Source organism: Cynocephalus volans, chromosome 5, assembly GCF_027409185.1.
Source record: "Cynocephalus volans isolate mCynVol1 chromosome 5, mCynVol1.pri, whole genome shotgun sequence".
In the NCBI taxonomy this organism is placed as follows: domain Eukaryota; kingdom Metazoa; phylum Chordata; class Mammalia; order Dermoptera; family Cynocephalidae; genus Cynocephalus; species Cynocephalus volans.
In genome coordinates this window covers 130,214,759-130,236,325 of record NC_084464.1, presented here as the reverse complement: position 1 = coordinate 130,236,325, position 21,567 = coordinate 130,214,759, and the positions used below count along the sequence as shown (strand labels likewise).

The window sequence follows — 21,567 nt, the reverse complement described above, 5'->3', positions numbered from 1 at the left end:
AGAACATAGTTGGTAGCTGTGTCCTACCACCCCTACAAATTCTATTGTAGCCCACTTTAAAGGAAACATCTTGAGGAACAGGAAGATAAGAAAAGCACACAACATTTTCCAAACTTATTACAGGATATAATTTTACAAGTTGGAAGGCAGTTTTATGCTTTCAAATTAAGCTCTCAGTTTCAAAAGAAAATGACAGAACCATTTGGCTCTTCAATCAATCACGTCTAACCCACACCACCTATAATTCAAGCCAAAGAAATAACTGTATCCATTTTTCACAGAACTTGTGAGTAGCTAAAATGTCAGACAGTGTCCTCCTCCTGATTAAGTACATGGGTGCTTTGGATAGTATGATTAAGGCTTATACTGCATTATTACTATAAAAACTCACCTTGTTTTTGAATTCTTGACAGCGTGAATGATTTCCATTTCCCGTCATTATGATTTTGATTGCTGACAACAGAAGCCATTCCTGAGCCCAGATCATAGCTGACTTTTATGTGCCCATCAGTAAGCTCTACACTCATGAAATCCTTCTATTAATAGAATAAAAATACACCAGTGATTAGACCCACAGAGAAATATATGGGTATTCACTCTTTTTTTCAAGGGTTTATTAAAGGGCCTTATGGATACATTGCTGAATGTGTTGCTCCATAATAGAAATCCATTCTGAAAATAGAATTGGTGTTACTATTTTGTGAATTTTTGTGGTTGTGATGTTATGGTGCAATTGGTCACAACCAAATTATTAAGACATATTCTTTTATTACAGTAGTACCTAGTGGGTTCTTTTGAAAACATAAGAATGAAAGAATTTACTAAGAAACATTTACCTGAAAAAAATAAGGCCAAAGAATATTTAGAATCACCTTTCAACTTAGGTTTCCAGAAAAAGATTAAGGAAGTAGTTTTTTGCTGCCTACTGGGAACATCTGCAAGGTGCTTGTCTTAAATGATTATATGGGGAGATATACTGAAAATAAGTAGTAATTAAATTCTATTTGTGATTAAAGCTATCAATTACAATATATAAGCACTACCTGCATCACCTATTCTTGACTATTACACAGCTATCCCAGACTCTTTTTAACAATAATTGATAATTTTACCAATAACTGACAATTGAGTTGTAATTCTATGGGAAAGAAATAAATACATTTTCTATCATGGAAGATCTGATGTACATATGATATTTACCAGGTCTCGTGTGGCAAGATACATCAGGAGAGCACTTGAAGAAAATGTCCTGAATTTGAACATGACAGTGGAGATATTGGGATACCAGCGAATGGGGCGGCTGACCAATGCGTAGCCTTCTCCATCAAATTGAATAGTCCCCTCACTGTCTTCCACCTGAGGACTGAAGAGAGAGACATTTCACATGAATTAGATGATGTCTACTTGGCCTGTCATTATTCAATGCACCAAACTGTCCTCTGGGACTGGATTGCAAGCTGTTGTAGGGCATGAAGCATCCCAAATGTATTTTCAATCCTTACACTTCTCTCCACCTCCACAGTCACCATCCCAGACCAAGTAACCACCATCTCTCAGCTACATTTCACAAGGTGTTCAATTACTAGGTCACTGGCATTTTAAATGCCTCATGTGTCACAGAAGTACTTGGTGGATTGTTAGATTGGTTTTTAAGTGTGTCTTAGTAGTATTTGTGCAAACTTTTGGATGGGTTGAGAAGGCATTAATTACATTTCGCATATACATAACATAATGGAATATAGGTCCCTACTTTCTGAATACTCACCAACAGGTTTTTCTGGAACAGATTGGATACAGACAATGAAGCACACATGTATTTGTGTATTTTTAATCTTCTCCTTTACTAGAATATAAGCTCTATGACATTATCTAGAGATTAACAGCCAGTCTCTATGCCGGACACAAACTCAACATCTAGTAGGGTACTTGGCTCATAGAACTCAGTAAACGTAGGATGAAGGAGATTTTAGTATAGCAAATTGCCTCACAGAGAATATGTGTTCAATCAATATCAGCTGAATAATGAATGAATATCCAAGTTAAGTCTTGTGAATACAACATTTAAAAATACTTTTTTTTCAAATGTGAGGCTCTATCTGTCTATCTATCTATCTAATCATTTATCTGATGTGGCAAGAGTAAGTTTTAATTGTGGGGATATTTTTTCAAGCTTTAAATATCTGCGTATTGGCATCTATTTGAATCTCTGAAATTGCAGTATTATATTAACTTGAAGGTAGCAAGGAGATATTGAGAAAATTATGGTACTGTCATTGTAAAGTAACAACAGCCTAGAATATTATGTTCATGAAATCCTGGCTGATGAGAAAGATATTAGTGTACAAAATGAGCTTGTGGAGGAAGAGCTGTTACACATTTTAGGCAAGTTAGCTTTCTCTCTGTTCCCAGACCTGAGAGAAATAAAACACTGAAGACAAAGAGAAGAGTTTTGTGCTTTTCATGGTCAGGTCATATTTTGTTTTTTTGTTTTCTTCTGGCGGCTGGCCAGTATGGGAATCTGACCCTGTGACCTAGGTTTTATAACACTACCCTCTAACCAACTGAGCTAACCAGCCAGCCCATGGTCAGGTCTTTTTAATTTTAATTACATCTAATTTGTAATAACATATGGTGATTTCATGAAATATGTTTTTTTCAATTAAAATTTAAAAGAAGCTTTTTCAATGTTCATAAAAAATGCTAACTGAAAGACTGAGGAACTAAATCAGCCTAATAACAGTACAGTTCATAGTGAATAAATTGGCTATTACTTAGCCTTCCTTCATGACAATGAACACATTAATTTCTGGAGAACTGCATTAGAGATAAGAGAATGTTGTATAGAGTCTATGTAAGAGAAGTTGCTTGAAGTTCTGTCACTAGGATCCTGCGTTATCCATTGCCATGCTACCAGTGACAACCCAGAGAAGGGTTGTGGAAGTCACTGTTGACAGTTTTCTCGAATGCTTTGACCCAATACATTGTTAGTTATAACTTAAAAAAAAAAATCCCAAAGACAAAAAAAAAAACAAGAAATCTCAGTACACAATATGAAGGTTAAGTATTAGAATCAAAACAAAAATATCACATTTTATTTTTCTTAAGAAAAAACAAAACTCTAGGACATTTATACTCTGATATCCTTATGTCTCTAATCTATTAATTCCCTCAACATATAATATAAAAAATAGCATATTAAATGACAGGTACCCTGGAGTCTGATGTGGAGTTTCATTAAGGCTCTACTACAAGTCACTTAACACTTCAGGTCTCAGTTTCTCAACTGTAAGATGAAAGCATTAGGTTACTGAATGATTTCTGATGCTCCTTCCAACTCTAACACTACAGGAGATTCTCCTATTCAAGAAATAGGCAAATTTGCAGGGAAGAGTTTTGTGCTGAGAGTGGCTAAACATACAGATGTTTAGTAGAAGTAGATCAGCCTACTTTGCTTGATTCATTAACTCAGCCAAAACAAGGTAAGTCTGGCTTTGAATTGGTGACTTTGGGATGGGAAAAAAATGAGTCCTTCCAGGTATATTGTATATTTCAACACCTAGCATTATACTAGAGTTTTCCTATTTATTCTGAATACTTTTACCAAGAAAAGTAACTACAGTAGCACCCCCATCTGCGGGTTTTGAATTTGCAGCTTCAACCAACCATGGATTGAAAATGCTCAAAAAATACAAAAATTAAAAATAACAATACAACAATACAAATTAATACAAATTTAAAAAGTACAGTATAACAACTGTTTACATAGCATTTACATTGTATTACGTATTATAAGTAATCTAGAGATGATTCAAAGTATACGGGGGGATGTGCATAGGTTATATGCAAATGTTATGCCATTTTATGTAAGGGACTTAAGCATCTGTGAATTTGGGCATCCACAGGAGTGGGGAGGGGGAGGGTTGGTTTCTGGAACCAATCTCCCATGGAGTGCTCTCTTATAATTAATAAATCCTAAGCTTCTTAAGTTGCCTTTAGTTTATCTTTTGAACCTTGTTGTCTGGTCAAATCAGTAAAGATTAATTATGCCATTGTGGAACAGACATGCTCTTCCACATGTAACTTGTTAACTATAAAACAAGGTGTATATTGGTGCTTAGTGTATTAAAATGTCATCATCATTTCAATATTCAGCTAAATTCATTTTCCTTGTAGCAACTCTTCTCTATTTTAATCAATGTGATTTTCAGAAGTTTAAGAAAAATAAGATACATATTTTTAAAATCCCTGACAGATTACTTTTCTAAAGCATAGCAACGATTACACCTCTTTTATCAACTACTGAATAAATGCAAATTTTAAAAACTGACATGCTAAGGTCTTCCATAAAATTTTCCCATTCTACCTCTTTTAGCCTCATCTTTTACATCTTCCCCATAATATCACTTCTGCTCTTTAACCAGAATGATTGGTCTTTTCTTAAATGTGATAAATGTTTTCCTAGAAAGAAAAAACAAACAAATACCAGGAGTTCTGTAAAAACTATACTTACAAATACCAGGGCTTACAGGAAAATAGGTTGGGGCAGATTACTCAAAACTTATGCGACTACGTAACCAGAACACTCACAAAAACAACAATCCTGATCAAAATGTTATCATATAGCTCAAAAGGGTATGTTAAAAAATTTAAAATACAGGATTCTTTCAGCAATCATAGAACTTCACCTTAAAAGGAAAAGGTGAAGGTAGTTTGATGACAAGGGGTACAAGAAAGGGTTGACACTGTTGAGTGACAGAAATGTGGTAGAAAGGCACAGTGACAGAGAACAGGGCACAGTACTCTTGAGCTTGGTGTCTTCAGCTGTGTTGGTTTATGTGGCATTCAGCTACCATCACTTGGTGGTGCAAAGCATTACTATGCTGGGAGAATGTGCACGAACCTATGTGGCCACCGCCACTGACTCACATCATTCTCCCATTTGCCAGACCTGTAAGAGTGAATTCACACTTCTTCTCTAAAAACACTGGCATTCTAGCCTTCCTACCTTTGCTCTCACTGGTCTCTGGGACTAGAATACTCTCCACATTCCACCTGCTATCTCCTCTTACTGGGCTCTTACCCCACGTTGAGGCCTACCTCAAATGTCACCTCCTCCATGATGCCAATCTTGGCACCCTTAACCTGGTATGGATAATCATAGTTATTCTGAGTGTACCTTTTTAAAGAAATTTTTAATTATGCCTTGCATTTTGACTATTTTAGTATTTGTATTTCCTTCCTTCCTGGTGATAAGTTTCTTGATGGCTGGGACTAGACTGTATTTATCCTAGTATCAGGAAGTTGTAAGTGTGAATCTCTGTAACCTACAAAACACCCTACAAATACATAGAAATACTATCATAATGATATTAATTAGCATAATACTTTATACATTGAAAGTGCACGATCTTTGCAGAACTGATAATTAGCAGTGTTACACTCTGACATGATATGCACTGCTGAATGGATGCTTAAATGCTTTAGGTGTTTTGTTGATAATAGGCTTTTGAAAATTCTACTTAAGAAATTTACCAAAGATATGTTCAGGGAAAAATTGTTGTTTATTTGTGAGTAGCAGAATTTAAATGTGGACTTCATTGTCTCTGTTGTATTTAAAGAATTTTACAGACAACCTTCCATATTAGATTTTATTGGAGACTACAAAGAAAACCATCTAAAACTGTGGATGGATCAGGCTTTCAAACTATCTTCAATGTCATGTTGACAAGTCTATGGTGCCAAAAAGAAAGAGAAAGTTGGAAGTTAAACTTTTAGAGAGATAATATTTTGGGGTTACTTTCTTCTATGAAACTCTAGAGACACTTAGAGGGAAATGCGAACTCTACTCTGTTACATTTATGGGCGATTTAGGTGCTGGAAAATGTGAGTGTGCCCTTTAAATTGGAAATGAAAAATACAAACTCCTGAGCACATAGTAGTTTTTGAGTTGCTATGTATGTCACATTAAGCTTACAGGTATTTAATTTATATCTTATAGTTTTAATTTATAGTAATTAAAATTGTTTTGGGCTCAGGTGATTAGTGACCTTGAAGATTTTTGTGCTGAGAAATCCTCTACTTCCAGCTAAGTGTTTTACATTCTCTATTTCTTTTTTTTATAAAAATATTTATTCTCTATATGTGCTTTGCATGCTTGAATGTTAAATATTTTCAAATTCTTATTCCTTCCAACCTCTATCTTACAATTGATGACACGTATTATGGCACTTTCTCCTGGCCTATCTTGGCCCCTTGTTCTCTTTCTACCCTTAAGCAGAATCTTTGAGTCCCATGGGTTTCCACTCAAAGCACTTGTAGGAACCTATGTGTCAATTTGAAAAATCCTGTAGGAGATAAAACCTAGGCTAGTGTTCTATATTTTGCTATAAACATAAGTGTAGTGAATCCATGCTCAGTGAGGCCTGAAGCTTAATCAATCTAGGAAGAGATCTGTTTAAGAAAAAAAAATTATGAGAAATTGGTTAATGGATACAAGGAATAATTATGTTTTGTAATGATGAACATGCTAATTATCCTGATTTGATCATCACACATTGTACACAGGTATTGATATTCAATTCTGTATCCCACAAATATATTTAATCAATTATTTTTTGATAAAAAAATTACGACTACAAGATAACCACAAACACACAAAACCCCCTGGACACGAAGGGATGTTGGAGTAGAAAGAGATGGTAGTCTTAACTGATTGTGCTTAAAATAACTCACCTTTGCAAATTTTATAAAAATGTATGGCCATGTAAAAGTACTGCTAGGGCACCTCCCAGTGCCTTGGAAATGCCTGCACAAGTGGGGACAGAGACTTGGAGTTTCACTAGCTGCGTAGTGAAATGAGCATAATCATTTCAAGCCTGCTCCACGTCACCCACATGACGATAGAACATTGCACAATAAAATGAAAGCTTTTGTGATGCAAACAACAGTCCTTGGGAGATTTCTCATCTTCACTAACCTGACAGTACATCCTTTGCAGTCACCTTCTTTTTCTCGGAAATTCCACAAACCTATAGGTTTGCTGTCAAAGTATGTTTCTCCCATACAGCCAGTGAACGTAATCACACGTACAGCATCAGCCTTCTGCAGAAAGAAATACCGTGTTGATTAGAATTTAGAATTTCATAGACAATCTTGGTGTATCCATGAGAGTTATTATCAGCAGAAGCCAGAGTAGATATTATCTGTTCTTTCTGATATTCTTAGTTTTGCACATATAGATCTTTTAATCGTATTAAGAGGGAACTTCAAAAAGTTCATGGACAGATTTGTATTATCTTTTCTTTCATTTTTTTGAAGTACTCTTATATATCCTCACAGCTACTTCAGGATGGGTGAACAAAAGGGGAAAAGCTCAGAATTTCAGCAATGGATCCTGGTTATTTTTGCTATCAAGTTTATCACCATTACTAAATAAACACTTTCCTAGCTTCTGACTTTAGGTGAGCTGGTGACCTTCTCCACAACTCTATTCTTGTGTCTGTAACATGGGATTATGGTGGAAATTAAATTAGACCATTTCTTTGTGGGACCAAGCTCAGTACCTGGCACAGAGAAGGGGTTTAATAAATGTTAATGCTCCTACACCATTTTCTTTGGGCAAATCGGGGCCATGTGTACACTAAGAACATTTCTCTCTCGAGAGCATGAGAAAGGGTACATACTGATGACACAAAAGAGATTAAAAAAACAAACATGCATATAAATTACCCCATAATAATGCTGCTCTAAATTTTTCATTTTCATTCATAGCCAAGCAGATTTGCAGCTCAACAAAATGAAGAAAATGAAAACAACTTTGTAGGAGAAGAGACCATGGTGGTGGTGTTTGCTGGTATACACAGCACAGGGCCTGGTGTCTAATAAGGGCTCAACAAATACCTGTTGATGCCAATCCTGGTGTCATTCTCACAGGGAGAGGTCTTAAGCTCAATACATACCACAATCACAAAGGAGGGGACTGACCCAGTCCACTCTAGACAATCTTGATGTAATGTAAACCAGTTTGTTTTGGCATTCACATATTACAAAAAAATACTATATTCTGGTGCCTATAACTTTAGAAACTCTGTGCCAAAGACAGTCCACATTTATTTGAATTATCGGAGGTAAACAGTGGATTAACATGTTTGAGCTTTAGAACAAATGGTAAGAAGATGGTAACTGAATAGTTAAAGTTTTGTACTTATAATTTTAGGTTAATCCCATCAACACGTATGTCATCCTATTGCTCTGACCAAGTGGTGCACAGCCACGTAGAAATAATGATGATAGGAGCCACTGACATTTATGTCAGAGTGGTCCCTGTCATTAGTCGGAGCCTCTTAATTTTCCGGAGGTTGGTTATCCTACTTGTGGATTCTACTTGCTTTCTGCTGCTTCTCGCATCCTGGGGAGCTATGCTTGAGATATCTTCCTGCTCATTTGAATTTCCATTAGCAACTTCATTTAATTACTTGTTTTCAGCTTTTTTGTTCATATTCTGGTGTGGCAGAAGCCTTGAAACTCTTGCCAAAATGATTTCTTAAGATTTTCTATTTAATATCATTTGTCTATGTTTTCTTTTTTCCTGAGACTGACATAAAGTGCTTTGTGCCAGTAACATTTAAGGTGTGACTACTATGTCTTAGGCATTTGTCATATATTTTATACACATAATCTCATTATTCATTGTGGATGTGAAGACTGGTAATTAAGAGTAGAGACTCTTGTGCCTGGTAACTTGTGTTCAAATCCCAGCTCTTCCACTAATTATGATGTGACCTTGGTCAAGACATTTAACTTCTCTCTTCCTCAGACTCCTTAACTATAAAATGAGGAAGATATTAGATCCACTTTGCTATGGTCTGAAAGTCTGTGTCCCCCAAAATTGATACACTGAAATCCTAACTTGTAAGGTGATAGTGTTAGGAGGTGGGGCTATTAGATCATAAGGGTGGGACCTTCATGAATGAGATTAGTGCCCTTATGAAAGAGACCCAAGAGAGCTTGTTTGCCTCTTCTACCATGTGAGGACACAGCAAGAAGTCACCCACTATGAGGAATGGGCCCTAACCAGACTAAATCTGCCAGTGCCTTGATTTTAGACTTCCCAGCTTCTGAAACTGTGAGAAATAAATGTTTGTTGGTTATAAACTACCCAGTTATATGATTTCTTTTTATAGCATACCTTTTGGTGGTGGTGTAAAAATTAAATAAGTTAATTCATATAAATTATATAAAACATTACTTAGCACATAGTAAGGGTTACAAAAATATTATAAAAGTTTATTATTGCATTCTACAATATGCAAGCAAGGTAGATATTTTTATTGGCCTTTTCTAGTTGAGAAAACTGAAGCCCAAGGGGTTAAGTGACTTGCCTAAGGTCATATTTTAGTAAGAGGTAGAGGAGGAAATCCAATTTGGATTTGATTTAAAAATTTACTGCTTTTTTACTTGTAGTGGATTGAATTACATCCCCCAAAGTTCACAGAAGCTTGAATTGTATTCCCCAAGTTTTATGTATTAGAAACTTAGCCCCCACTGTGACTGTTAAGAGGGTGGGAAATTCTATTATGGTAATTGAAAGGTGGAGCCTTGAAGACGTGATTGGATTGTAGGATCCCGCAGGAGTGAATGGGTTAATAATGGTGGTCAGGGGCATGGTTCTGGGGGCTTTAAAAGAAGAGGAGAGTCTCTCTCTCTCTCTTTCTCTCCTCTCTCTGCTTCCACCATCTTGCAATGTGAGACCCCTGGGTCACTGTTGCCACCACCAGATGGACTAATACAGTACTACTGTGTGCTACCCCTATATTTGTCTTTTTGGAAAGGAGAGAAAGTTGGCAATATGAGTATATATTATTATCTACCATATATATTGACATGTAGTTCTAAGAAATGAGGAGGATTTTAGTGTGCAGTTGTGGAATCTGTTCTCATATTTTAGAGTCATATCTCGTACACAATGCAAATAGAACAACCTCACTCTATATGAAGGTTGAGTTCTCATAAATTTGGGGTCACCCCGGCTTTTCACATTTTCTGACTAATCTCATCCCAGGGTGATTCTGACAAGCCCAGGATTATCCATTATATTTGGTCGTGCTCTTGCATCTCACCCACAGGTCGTTTTCCAAAACCTAATTCCATTTAATCAACACAAGCTTCTTTAAAATGCAGACACTTTGCAATCTGAAATGCACAAGGACCTGTTGCAAAGCAATTACGAATATTAAGTGCATTACCCTATAAGAATAAGGAGAAGAGCTACTTGAAAACTTTTAAAACCAGATCATGATTTGAAAGCTTATGGCTCCTATGATATTTCCCAAGGTATTCGTAAATCTTTTAATTAGATGGGAGTATGAACTTTATAGCACTTCATATATATAAATTGTAAATTGATTCAGAAAATGAGGTATACATAAAAAAAAAAAACACTTTGCTCTTGAGGCAACTAAAACAAGAATATCAAAAAATGGATGCCACAGATAGGCTTAAAAATATTGTGTTTCCAGATTGAATATTCAGGGAAGAAAGTTCTTACTCAACCCATGTTGTCATAAACACAAGTAGAAAGTGGTTGGGTTTTTGCAGAGCTTTATCATACTTTCTCCCAAAGTAATCCCAATTCTCCCAATGTCAGGAGTTGTCTATAAAGATGAAATAAACAGGAAGGGGAAGAATGTGTTACCTTTAATTTCCCAGTTAAGCCACCAACAAACAGCATTGCATTTGCATCCACATCTAGAATTGTATACCCTGGAGGAGACACTGAATGGTAGGTACCGGGCACAATGCTGGCTTTGGGTCCATCCAGGGCTCTCACAGAAATAGTTCCATTTCTCCCCGTTCTTCAAGGGTATGTGTAGAAATGAAGGCAAAGAAAATACAGAAAATGAAATATATATCACATTTCTGGTAACTTCAGATTTAAAAGGGATAAAATGTAGAGACTTGTTTTGAAAAATTTAGGAGATAACTGGGTGTTTAGCTTCAAACATTCCAGATTCATTAAGTCCCAAATCAACACCCAGAGTCTGATCGTGGGTGGTCAGATCCAACCAGGACCAGTGAGCAACATATCCAGATTCTGCGTGGGTCCATTGATAGGAAATGACAGAGCAGTAATTTGCTGATGGAATTGCTATTGGTTAAGTGGAAAGCCTTTTTTCTATTGCTTTACATAATAATTTACTATTTAGCAGCACATACAATTTAAACAAGCTTATATTACTTCATTTAGCATTTTGTCTCATTTAATTCAGCAAGTGAACCCCAAATGAGCCACCTTTCTGCATTACAACCTGCATAATTTCTCCTAAAATTCTTTATAATGTCTTGGACCCAAATTTGTTGAATTAGTCTTTCTGGAATTGTGTATCTTTTATTGTTTGGAGCACCATCATAATGTATATAGTATAATATCCAGTCTTCAGAGTCATGTATACAAATTGTATAGAAGAATGTCGCTTTTAAATTCAATTAATATAGTTTTGAGAGCTATTATCATTTTATTTTATTTTTAAGTGATTGATTCCCATGAATCGTTAAATATGAAAATCTGGTCTCTCTTCTGAGACAAGCAGTCACAACAAAACTTCACTGTCACATTTCTCTCCCTGCTGTCTCATTTTGGTAATCATTTTATCTTTGAGGGTGCAGTGTTAAGTGAAATGCATGCTAACAAAAGAATGAATTCATCAAATAAGGTTTATCTTCTTTAACAGCATGTATCTCTTTTGATAGAAAAACTGTACTTTGTGAGTGCAAATGTCCTTAAACCCAGTAAAGAACTTAACCTCCCAACACTACCACACATGCAAGCACATTCTGTCTGTCTCTCTCTCACAGGTGCGCGTGCGCACACACACACACACACACACACACACACACACACACACACACACAGACAGACACACACATTTGCTGAAGATTTTAAAGAGGAACTAAAGATATTGCTTCTCATTAAGCTTTCTTTTACATTTTTTTATTATGGAAAATTTAAACATATAAAAACAGAATTAAACTCTATGTATCCGTCATCTAGATTTAACAATTACTAATTCTTCAAGTGTTCTTTACCCATGTCTGATCAGCTTCATCTCTAGTCCTAGGCCTGTAACCATATCTTTCAACTGTTAACTGCTTTGGGTTAGTAGGGAGTTGAGAATCAGAAAAATAAGAAAAAGTGAGGGGAAGTATTAAGAACAGGACTGATTCTATAAGTAATCTATATGCTGCTAGAAGTTGATAATTGAATTCAATCTTCACAGATAAAATGACTAAATCAATTTTCTATTACTTCCCATTTTAAGTAGTGTGGACCTGACCTATTACATATTAATACCAGCATTTTGATACTGCATATGCCCATAGGCATGGCTGCTAAGTAGGCCAAAAGAGGAGATGTGTACACCAAAGACAGGCAATAATGACAGCTCTTTTACTCTGGCTTGAATTTCATAACAATGAGTGTCAGTGAAATAAGATGACTGAAAACAGCTAAATTCCCAAATTCCTACCAGACATCAGATGAAGGAGTCAGAAATGGGCTGGTTACTCTAGCCAATATTTTGCAGGTTGGCCAGTTCCTAACAGGTATGATAAAGATACTTATTCCCACACATTTATACATATAAATGTAATATACAAAATCCATACACATGTGCATGCATACATACACAGCTACTTTATTAAAACAGAAATAGAATTTTTCTTATAAATTGGGAAACTCCTTCAAAATTTTGTGATTTAATTATCTTAATCTTTATTAAGTTACTTGCCTTGATGCTTCAATACGGTACCAATATGAGTCATCAATAGTCAAATCTGGATACTCCACACGCCCAACTCCAGATCCCACATCCCAGAGGAAGCTTACTTTGCCTTTACGCATTTCTATAGCCAGAAAGTCAATCTAGTTCAGAGAAATACAAAAACAATAGACACCAGATATAAAGCACCCTGAGAGAAGAGGCCAGTGGAGTATTTTTCAACATGTGCCATTTACAGATATGTGAAATAATTAGAAGGCTCATGATAAAACTTCTCAAATGATATGATTTATTATGTATGCTTAAAAGGATATTAGATTATTGTATCTTTAAAGCAAAAAAAAAAGAAAAAAGGCCCATACTGCTAAAGCATATGTGTTAATTTTACCCATTCTAGTTAGGTCTAATTTTGAGACAAAAGTCTTTTTTCACTCTGATACTTGTGGTAGAGATAAAAGCCTAAAAGCCAATATTTGCATTCAGAATTCATTATTGTTTTCACCAAGGACACTGACATTATTGAGGGGGCAGCTTTGCCTTTTTCACCCAAAGTGACCCAGAACTCCTTACCTGAATGGTAAATATTGACTTAGGCTGTGACTGGTCTATTAAAAAGTCTTATTCATTTTGGAAGATCCCCATGCACACAAAATCAAATAACTCACATGGAAGGAACGAGAACTCTATGGCTGATCTTTCGTAGATACAACTTATGTTATTTCAGTTTGAGTCATAAATTCAACATGAGTTAGAAGAGTTTTCACTGATCAGAAATTAGTGCACAATTGGGCATTGTCATTTCATTAACATGAAAGTTCACTGTAATTTCTTGGTTTGAGAAGAGTAAAAACAAAAAAACAAGCTTTATTTCTGTTAGACATTCTTCTTTAATAGCTGGATCTGAAAATATAATTCAAAATAAATGCTGGCATACTGACAAATGAAAGTAAATATGCCTAAGTACTGTAAAGAGTTTTCTTCTTTTCATATATCTTCTAATTTAATTTGACACTTCAGAACTTTGTGAGGTAAGATTCTGAGGTTTTCAAATCTGAAAGGCTACATTAGATAATTTTGGGGCCATGTTGTTGAATTCTATACATTTTCCCCAATACCAGGATTAACCTCCAACTCTACACAGACACAGTAGCTGAAGAAAAGCTGAATATTAGACTTACAAATTTGGCACTTCCAAGATAAAAAAGGAGGTTGTCAGCAACAGCTGTCTTTACATTGACAATAATATTATTGTAGCTTCCTTTCTTGATTTCCGGCTTGTATGTTCGAATGCAGTCACCTCCGGAAGATACAGATACTTTGATCTTCAAGAAAAACAAGGTACAAAGAACCGAGACTGAACCTCTCGGAAAGTTTGAAGTAGCTCCCAAACGACCCCAAAGCCATCATCCTCTCTTCTTTGAAGTTATCTTTCCATCATCAAATAGTGTCATTAAATGCCCATACGCAGACACCATTATACTCACAAACGAGGGCCCAGCAGAGTAGTTTTCCACTAGCATTTTGACAAGGAGCTTTTCACAGTTCCATGTCTTGTTAGCACACTACTATTTTTTGAAGCATGCAACTAACAAATGATTACCTTCATGCCATTCTCCTTTATGAATATGAAAACATTTTCAAAAGGTGATTCTATGTGAAGCTATGCAATGATCATTAGATTGTTTAATGAAATTTTAAAACTAAAATTTCAGCGATTTTGGCATCACTCAAAGTAGAAAACCATTTTTTTTTAGTTTTCAAGAGGAAATTATCTACCCTCCTATTTTCATACAGCTGAAAAAGGTGAAATAGATCTTGTTCTAGATATTCTAACAAAAAAAGAATCTTAATCATTCCACTCAGAACATACATTTCAGTATAAATTATACCTTTTTATTAAGTTGCCAGGAAATGAAATGGAAATAATTTCCAATGGCTATCACTACTAATGTATTTAACAGCTTTTTCTTTTGAAAAAATACTTTAAAAATTACTATAAATTGCTAAGAAAGAAATTCCTATATGATAGAGTGATATTGTTCATACCAATTTTTACTTTCATTTAGAGAGCCTTTCTTCAGTCACAAATAACACTAGTTGATTATTTAATTTCCTTTGGGTCAGGCACAAAATCACCATCAAAGAGGTACTTTCAGGATAGCAATGTAGTTCCTTGGACTCAGACAGAAGCTGTTACTTTACTCATTGTAATGCTCAAAGTAGGAGGCAGAGAGAGAGGAAGAGGTAAAGCTCTTCGCTACTGGTTCAAATGTCTGGTTTCAGGAAGCCTCTTGGCCCTCACTAGCAGTAAATTTCCATCTTCTCATTTCTTCTAACATTTTATGCTACTCATATAGTTTCCACACCCGGAAGTAAAACAACTAGCATTATTGTTACCTCCATGGAAGGACTGTGCAGATTCCAAACACGATAGCCTAGGCCACCAAACCAGTCTCCATATCACGGTGACATAAGGTGGTTTCTCCAAGTGTCTCTTTTGGGGGTGACTATAGGTAGCACTGTGGCCCCTCTACATGGGTGTTGAAGACTACACAGAGAAGGCACTAGATGCAAAATTGGTTGGATTCAAAAGAGAAAGCTAAGGAGGGATTTTTGGTTCTGATGAATAGGTAAATTCACATATATTTGAGAACTTCTGGGGATACTGCAGATTTGTTGCTTCTCCCATAGACCCTGCATAAGTCATGTATTTCTCTACTATCGTTGCCTTGCCTGATCTGCTAACTGAATTGCATCCCCATGCAAAGGAAACTTTGTTCTGGAAAGAAACAGAGGCCCTTTTCTCCACCACCAGGGGAAGGGTGACTTCTGGAGCCCTGTGTGTGGTGGCCTGGGGCTAGAACAATCTCAAAAGCCTACTGCTTAGACTGCTTTCTCTGTCCTTGCCTTCACCCCGAGGGTGGGGCCCAGCCTGCCAACTGAGGGGCACAGGTCTAGGGGTCAACTCTGGTCCCCAAAGTGCTCTGTGTCCCTAGGGAGATAGTCTTCCTGGTAGCATGGTTTTCAGTCAGAAAGTTAGCTCTTTGCTCCACAAATGATGGAATCTCCCTTCTACATGCAGTGCTGAGAGTAGGTGAATCAAAGTGAACTGCAGAAAAACTGAAGTAGGGAACGTACACTTTTTACTCTCAATGTTAATACCATAAAGCAGTGTATAATGGGAGCTGGCAAAGGGTGCTACATGATAGAATAACAGCTGTACAAAGGATTACTCAAGGGCTCAGAGATAGGATAAAACAAAGCAATAGAAAGACAATAGAGTAGAAGGCAGGTAGGGAAAGTGTAAGAGAGTAGTCTTTTCTTTTTTTATTTTGAATATATTTATATTTTGAGTATATGTAAACAATCTAAAAGTAACTTGCATAACAAATTACCACAAACCTAGTGGCTCAAAACCGCACATTTATTATCTCATTGTTTCTGGGAGCCACGGGCTAAGGCAGGATGTAGCAGCATTCTCTACTCATGTTCTCGGTTGACCCTGGTGTCCTCATCTGGAGCTCGGGGCCCTTTTCCAAGTTCATTCTGTTGTTGGCAGAAATCAGTTTTCTTTTTCAAGGCTAGCTGGAGAGTCTCTTTTCTTCGGGAAGAGCCTACTCCCTCCTTGAGAGTTTTCAAATGATTAGGTCAAGCCCATAGGGAATAAACTGCATTTTGATTTGCTCACAATCAATTGATTGAACACCTTAATGACATCTGCAAAATCCCTTCACCTATGCCATATAGCGAAACAATCATGGAATTTCATGGAAACAATCATACTCACTGACCCTGCAAAAAGGGAGTGTATAAACTTACGGACAGAGGGCAGAAACTTACGGACTGTCTTAGAACTAAGACCTGAAACTATAAAACTCCTAGAAGAAAACACAGAGGAAACACTTCAGGACATAGGACTGGGCAAAGGCTTTATGAACAAGACGCCCAAGAGCACAAGCAAAAAAGAAAAAAAAAAAAAGCAAAAAAACCCAAATGGGATTATATAAAACTGAGAGTAGCCATTTTAAAACTAGTGGTATCTAATGCCACTAGGGGTTACAATTAATCTGCTTTACAGCATACTTTACATATCTAAAAATATGGTTCTCCAAACAAAGCGATGTTACATCCAGTATGTCTAACAATTAATCTTAATCTGTAAAATAACTGCTGTGGTTTTAATGTGTTCCACTAAATTCATGTGTTGGTTAATTCTCAGTGCAACAGTGTTGAGAGGTGGGGCCATTTGAGAGGTGTTTAGGTCATGAGGCTTTGCCTTCATGAATGGATTAATGCCGCTATAAAAAGGGCTTGCAGGAGTGGGTTTTCTCTCTCCTGCTCTTCTGCCATGTGAGGACACAACATTCCTTCCCTCCAGAGGACACAGCATTCAAAGAGCCACCTTGAAAGCGGAGAACCCAAGCCCAAACCTGCCAGCACCTTGATTTGGGCTTCCCAGACTCCAGAACTGTGAGAATAAATTTCTGTTATTTATAAATTACCCAGTCTGTGGTATTCTGTTATAGCAGCACAAAATGGACTAAGACAGTAACCTATTGCTTAACTCTTAGACATTTATGTAGAGAACCCTCTTGGATTTTCTGTTTTCTGGTTTATGGTTTTGAATATACCCTCAGTATCTGAAAAATTCAGACAGCCCAAACTGTTGACGACCAGTCCATCACTACTAATCTCTCCCTTTAAATATTTTGTGTTTTGATTTACAGTTATAGCTATTTCTTTTAACCAATTGAAAACAGATAAATCAAAACACAATAGCTATAAATTTCTCTAGAAGAACTCTCTAGGATGTAGCCCTCTTCTAAGAGGGGAGAAATTTGTAAAACGCAAATATCTTCTTAGGCTGTTTAGCTCTATTGTTGTTTCTAATGTGAATCCTTAGTAAGACTTCTAAACAAAAATCGCTAAGTGTTAGGTATTTCTAAGGTATTTCTGATACAATATTATTAATCAGTTAATAATCATGAACTCTATTAAAGACTGCTGAGTATCCCATTATCACATCTATTGAATTTTCACTCCATTTTTCATCCAGTAACTAGGTCACTCATTTAAAAAAAATATCGCCACTCAAGTCCAGAATCAACAAACTAAAAAAAATTTACTTTAAAATAAATGTCTGTAATTTTTGGTCATATTAAGTATGGGTTAGGGTCACACGCAGACACTCATGCCAGGTCACAAATATATTTACAAATCAGAAAATGTAATCTTCAGTTAGTACACGACTCATTTGAAAAAAAAAATTGGCTGCTTGCATATTTCTAAGATTTCACAAAAAATACAGCATTTCATTGTAATTTCCATTTCTGAAAGTTATTGAGAATTTCCTTGAAAGTCATGGACAGTTGTTATTTTTTCTAGCATTATTTTTATACCTTTCTTTCATTTTGTTCTTTGTGACATGTTTTATATACTTACATGTGAGAATTTTTTCTTTTTGTGGGGAAAGGGGAAAACACTCACAACTGATGAATACATGTGCATATTTTTAGATTTCTTTACAATGAGGAAATAATCAAAATGTCCAGATTTCCCCACTTGATGACTAAGTCATAAAATGTGGCTAAAATGTGACATTCACAAGAGAATATTTGCTTCTTCCAGGTTAACAATCTCTTCCTCTCTCTACTGCCACAGCTAGACTTGGGTCCTTCTTTCTAGTTTCCCTCATCTACCTCACAAACTACTTCCAGACTACCTCATATTCAAAAAGCATAGATCTTCTTATACTATGATTCATGCTCAAAAACAACTTACCCTCACCAGTGAGGTTTATCTCAAGTGCAGTGCTTGCTAAACAAAACTGCTTAACTTATCACATAAGGCCTGACAAGGCCTGGTGTCCTAGTCCATTTTGTGTTGCTATAACAGAATACCTGAGACTAGGTAATTCATAAAGAACAGAGGTTTATTTGGCTTATGATTCGAGGACAGCTGCATCTGGCATGGGCCTAAGTCTGCTTCTACTCATGGCAGAGAGTAGCAGCAGCTGGCGGGTACAAGCAGATCACATGGAAAGAGGAAGCAAGAGAGAGAGAGGAGGTGCCAGGGTCCTTTAAACAACCAGCTCTCACGGGAACTAATACAGCGAGAACTCACTCACTCCCCCAACCCCCAGGGAGAGCATTAATCAATTCATGAGGTTGCTGTCCGCACGACTCAAACAGCTCCCAACACTGCCACATTGGGGATCAGATTTCCATATGAGTTTTGGTGGGGACAGTACATCTAAACTCTATAACCTGGCCTCCACTGACCTTTCCAGTTTAATGTTCATTTATCACTCTATGGAAACTGGACTGCTTTTTCATGATCTGACCCTGAAACTTCCTTCTCTCTCTGCCTTGGCTCAAGCCACTCCCTCGGCCACCACCCTCAGCTTACCACCATCCCTGCCCCCCACTACCCAGCTCTATCCCATTTCAAGGCCTGCCTCAATTCCTTCCCTTTGAGAAATCTTCTGGCCCTATTAAAGATGATCATTCTTTCTAGAACTTTTATAGCACTTCCTATGGCTCATGTAATGTGGAACAATTCTGTATTATCTTAGAGTTGTTTGTGTGCATGTATGATTTCTTCTGCTACATTATAAACTTTGTGTGTGGAAGAACTGCCACATTCATCTTTGTGTACCTCACAGCAACTAGCATTGAACATTGGAGATGCTTTTTCTATGTTCGCTAAATCTTAGATAAAACTCCAAACCTTGGAGTAACATCTGATTCCTTTTTACCTTGTGCTTTATGTATATAATGATTACCTGTCAACAATACTACATGGCTTTCATATTACAGCTGAATGTATGTCTTCTCAGAGTCTATCACTGCTTCTTTTACTCTGATTTTAAGTAACATTGCTTTTACTAATGTTTTTGTCATTTTCTAAGTTTTCCTTCAGTCAGTCATGAATTCCTTTTCAAGGTTCACCTTGAACTTATTCTCTTGGCCTTGTTTAGAGGTATTAGATATGTATAAGGAGACAAAAGGATATATTGTCACTCAAGCATCGTATTTTTGGCTACTACTAAGAAAATACAGTAAACTGATAGATTAAGAAAGGGCTTTTTTGATCATTCTAGCTCCAAAGTTGTTCAAAAAATGAAATTTTTGAGATGGAGGATTTAAGTATCTAAAAAGGCTTGAGTTTAAACCTCACAACATGAAAACTGTCTTTTTATTTTTATTTTTTAGTTAGGCTAAAGTTTTACATTGGCACTTAACAACTTTGTCCTGGTTCATTAACATGCTACATTCTAGAAAGTTCTGCATCTATCCTAGTGGTCTTCTAATTGGGTAAATAAAGAGAAAAATTTTGAGACAAGTCAGATATTTACTATTCTTACTCCAAAATAAAAAGAAAATTGTAGAAATTGTAAGCAAAGTAATTTTTGGTGTTGCTTTTACTCAGACAAAAGAATACATACAAAATAATTATTTCTCTTTGTTATTACTTCATATAACCTTGTTCATTCATTCCTGCCACAGCTTCACTAGTTGACCTTTTTTGCTTTTATCAAGAGCAAGGCACTCTCATCTATGCCTTTAAAATATACAATAACACAGTTTCTATTGTTGCTATTTGTATCACTCTATCCAAACAATAACAACATATGCCAGAATATCTAATTCTAAAACGATATGTGGTGATTACCATTCTCATGAAATGGCTTTTGAAATTTATGAAAGAAAAAAATCTAACCTCCCCCACTCCATCCTGCCTCAAATACCTTCATTTTAAAGGAAAAGAATATTCAATAGGGTACACTGGAAGAAGACATTCCCTCTGGGAATATTGCCAACAATTACAATCAGTTTTTGATACTGAAAATAAAAAGAGCTTACGGAATTAGCTTGTTTCCGGGCTTGGTTTATCAGTTCCTTTATCTCAGAGATGTTTTTCTTCAGGTTATCCTCAAGTTCCTTAATGGGTTTTAGTTTATCTATCAGCCGATCAGCTTCTTGTTCTAGATTTTTCACAGTGGCATCTGCATCTGCAACTGCATCGAACAAAATTAGCACACACACATGCACACACAGAAATGAGAATAGCAGTATTCTTAACTGAACAGTTTCATCTTATCCACGTGACACAGCCAGGCCACGACTGCTGAAGCAAAGTGTCTGAAGGCAAATGTGAATGTTTTAGTTGAGACTTAAGCAGGCCAGAGGAGATGTTAGAAAAAGAGGGCCAATACGCTGGCTTTCGATTAGGGTGAAATTAGCATTAAAGGTGGAGAACACGATGACCTCAATTCAATGCCTAATTTCTAGCTTCAGCCAAAAAGTTAACCTTTATAGAATAGAACTTTGGTTATAGAAGCAAAGAATGAAAGCATCTTTAAAATGTCACCTAGTTCGCCCAAGCCAGAACTGTATTTAAATGAGGATTCTTGCACAAAATTGGTTTTCTTTCTTTTTCTCACTGTCTTTCTTTTCATGTCTTAAAGAGAGACGCTATCAAAATATCTTCTGAAGAAGATTTTGATGGTGAACCGAAGACCTATGTTATACTTTAATTAAATCTTTCATGCTGCAGTTCAATTTCATTCTGAAGAATAGTTGAGTATCCTGTGTCTATATTAGGTTGAACCATATTAAACTGCCATTTTTTCTAAGTTAAAAAAAAAAGGTTGAATAGTGACAATGTCAAAGGTTTAAACCCTAAATAGTTGAAGGTTATCACTGATCCATAGACTTTCAGAATGTGCTTTTCAACGTGGGAATATGACACATGGAAAACCAATTATTCTGTCTCTGGGATGCTGATA

General features: G+C 36.3%; 1 protein-coding gene across 1 annotated transcript in view; it reads right to left on the bottom strand.

Annotated features, from left to right (window-relative positions):
* Positions 1–21,567, bottom strand: part of LAMA2 (laminin subunit alpha 2) — a 547,521-nt gene that overhangs the window by 46,647 nt on the left and 479,307 nt on the right. Inside the window, exons 45-51 of the mRNA XM_063098359.1 lie at positions 20,642–20,796; positions 13,955–14,098; positions 12,786–12,919; positions 10,694–10,853; positions 6,977–7,101; positions 1,201–1,363; positions 392–536 (exon numbers count right to left, since the gene is read on the bottom strand). Of these exons, the coding sequence (XP_062954429.1) occupies positions 392–536; positions 1,201–1,363; positions 6,977–7,101; positions 10,694–10,853; positions 12,786–12,919; positions 13,955–14,098; positions 20,642–20,796 (1,026 nt within the window). The remainder of the gene's footprint in view (positions 1–391; positions 537–1,200; positions 1,364–6,976; positions 7,102–10,693; positions 10,854–12,785; positions 12,920–13,954; positions 14,099–20,641; positions 20,797–21,567) is intronic.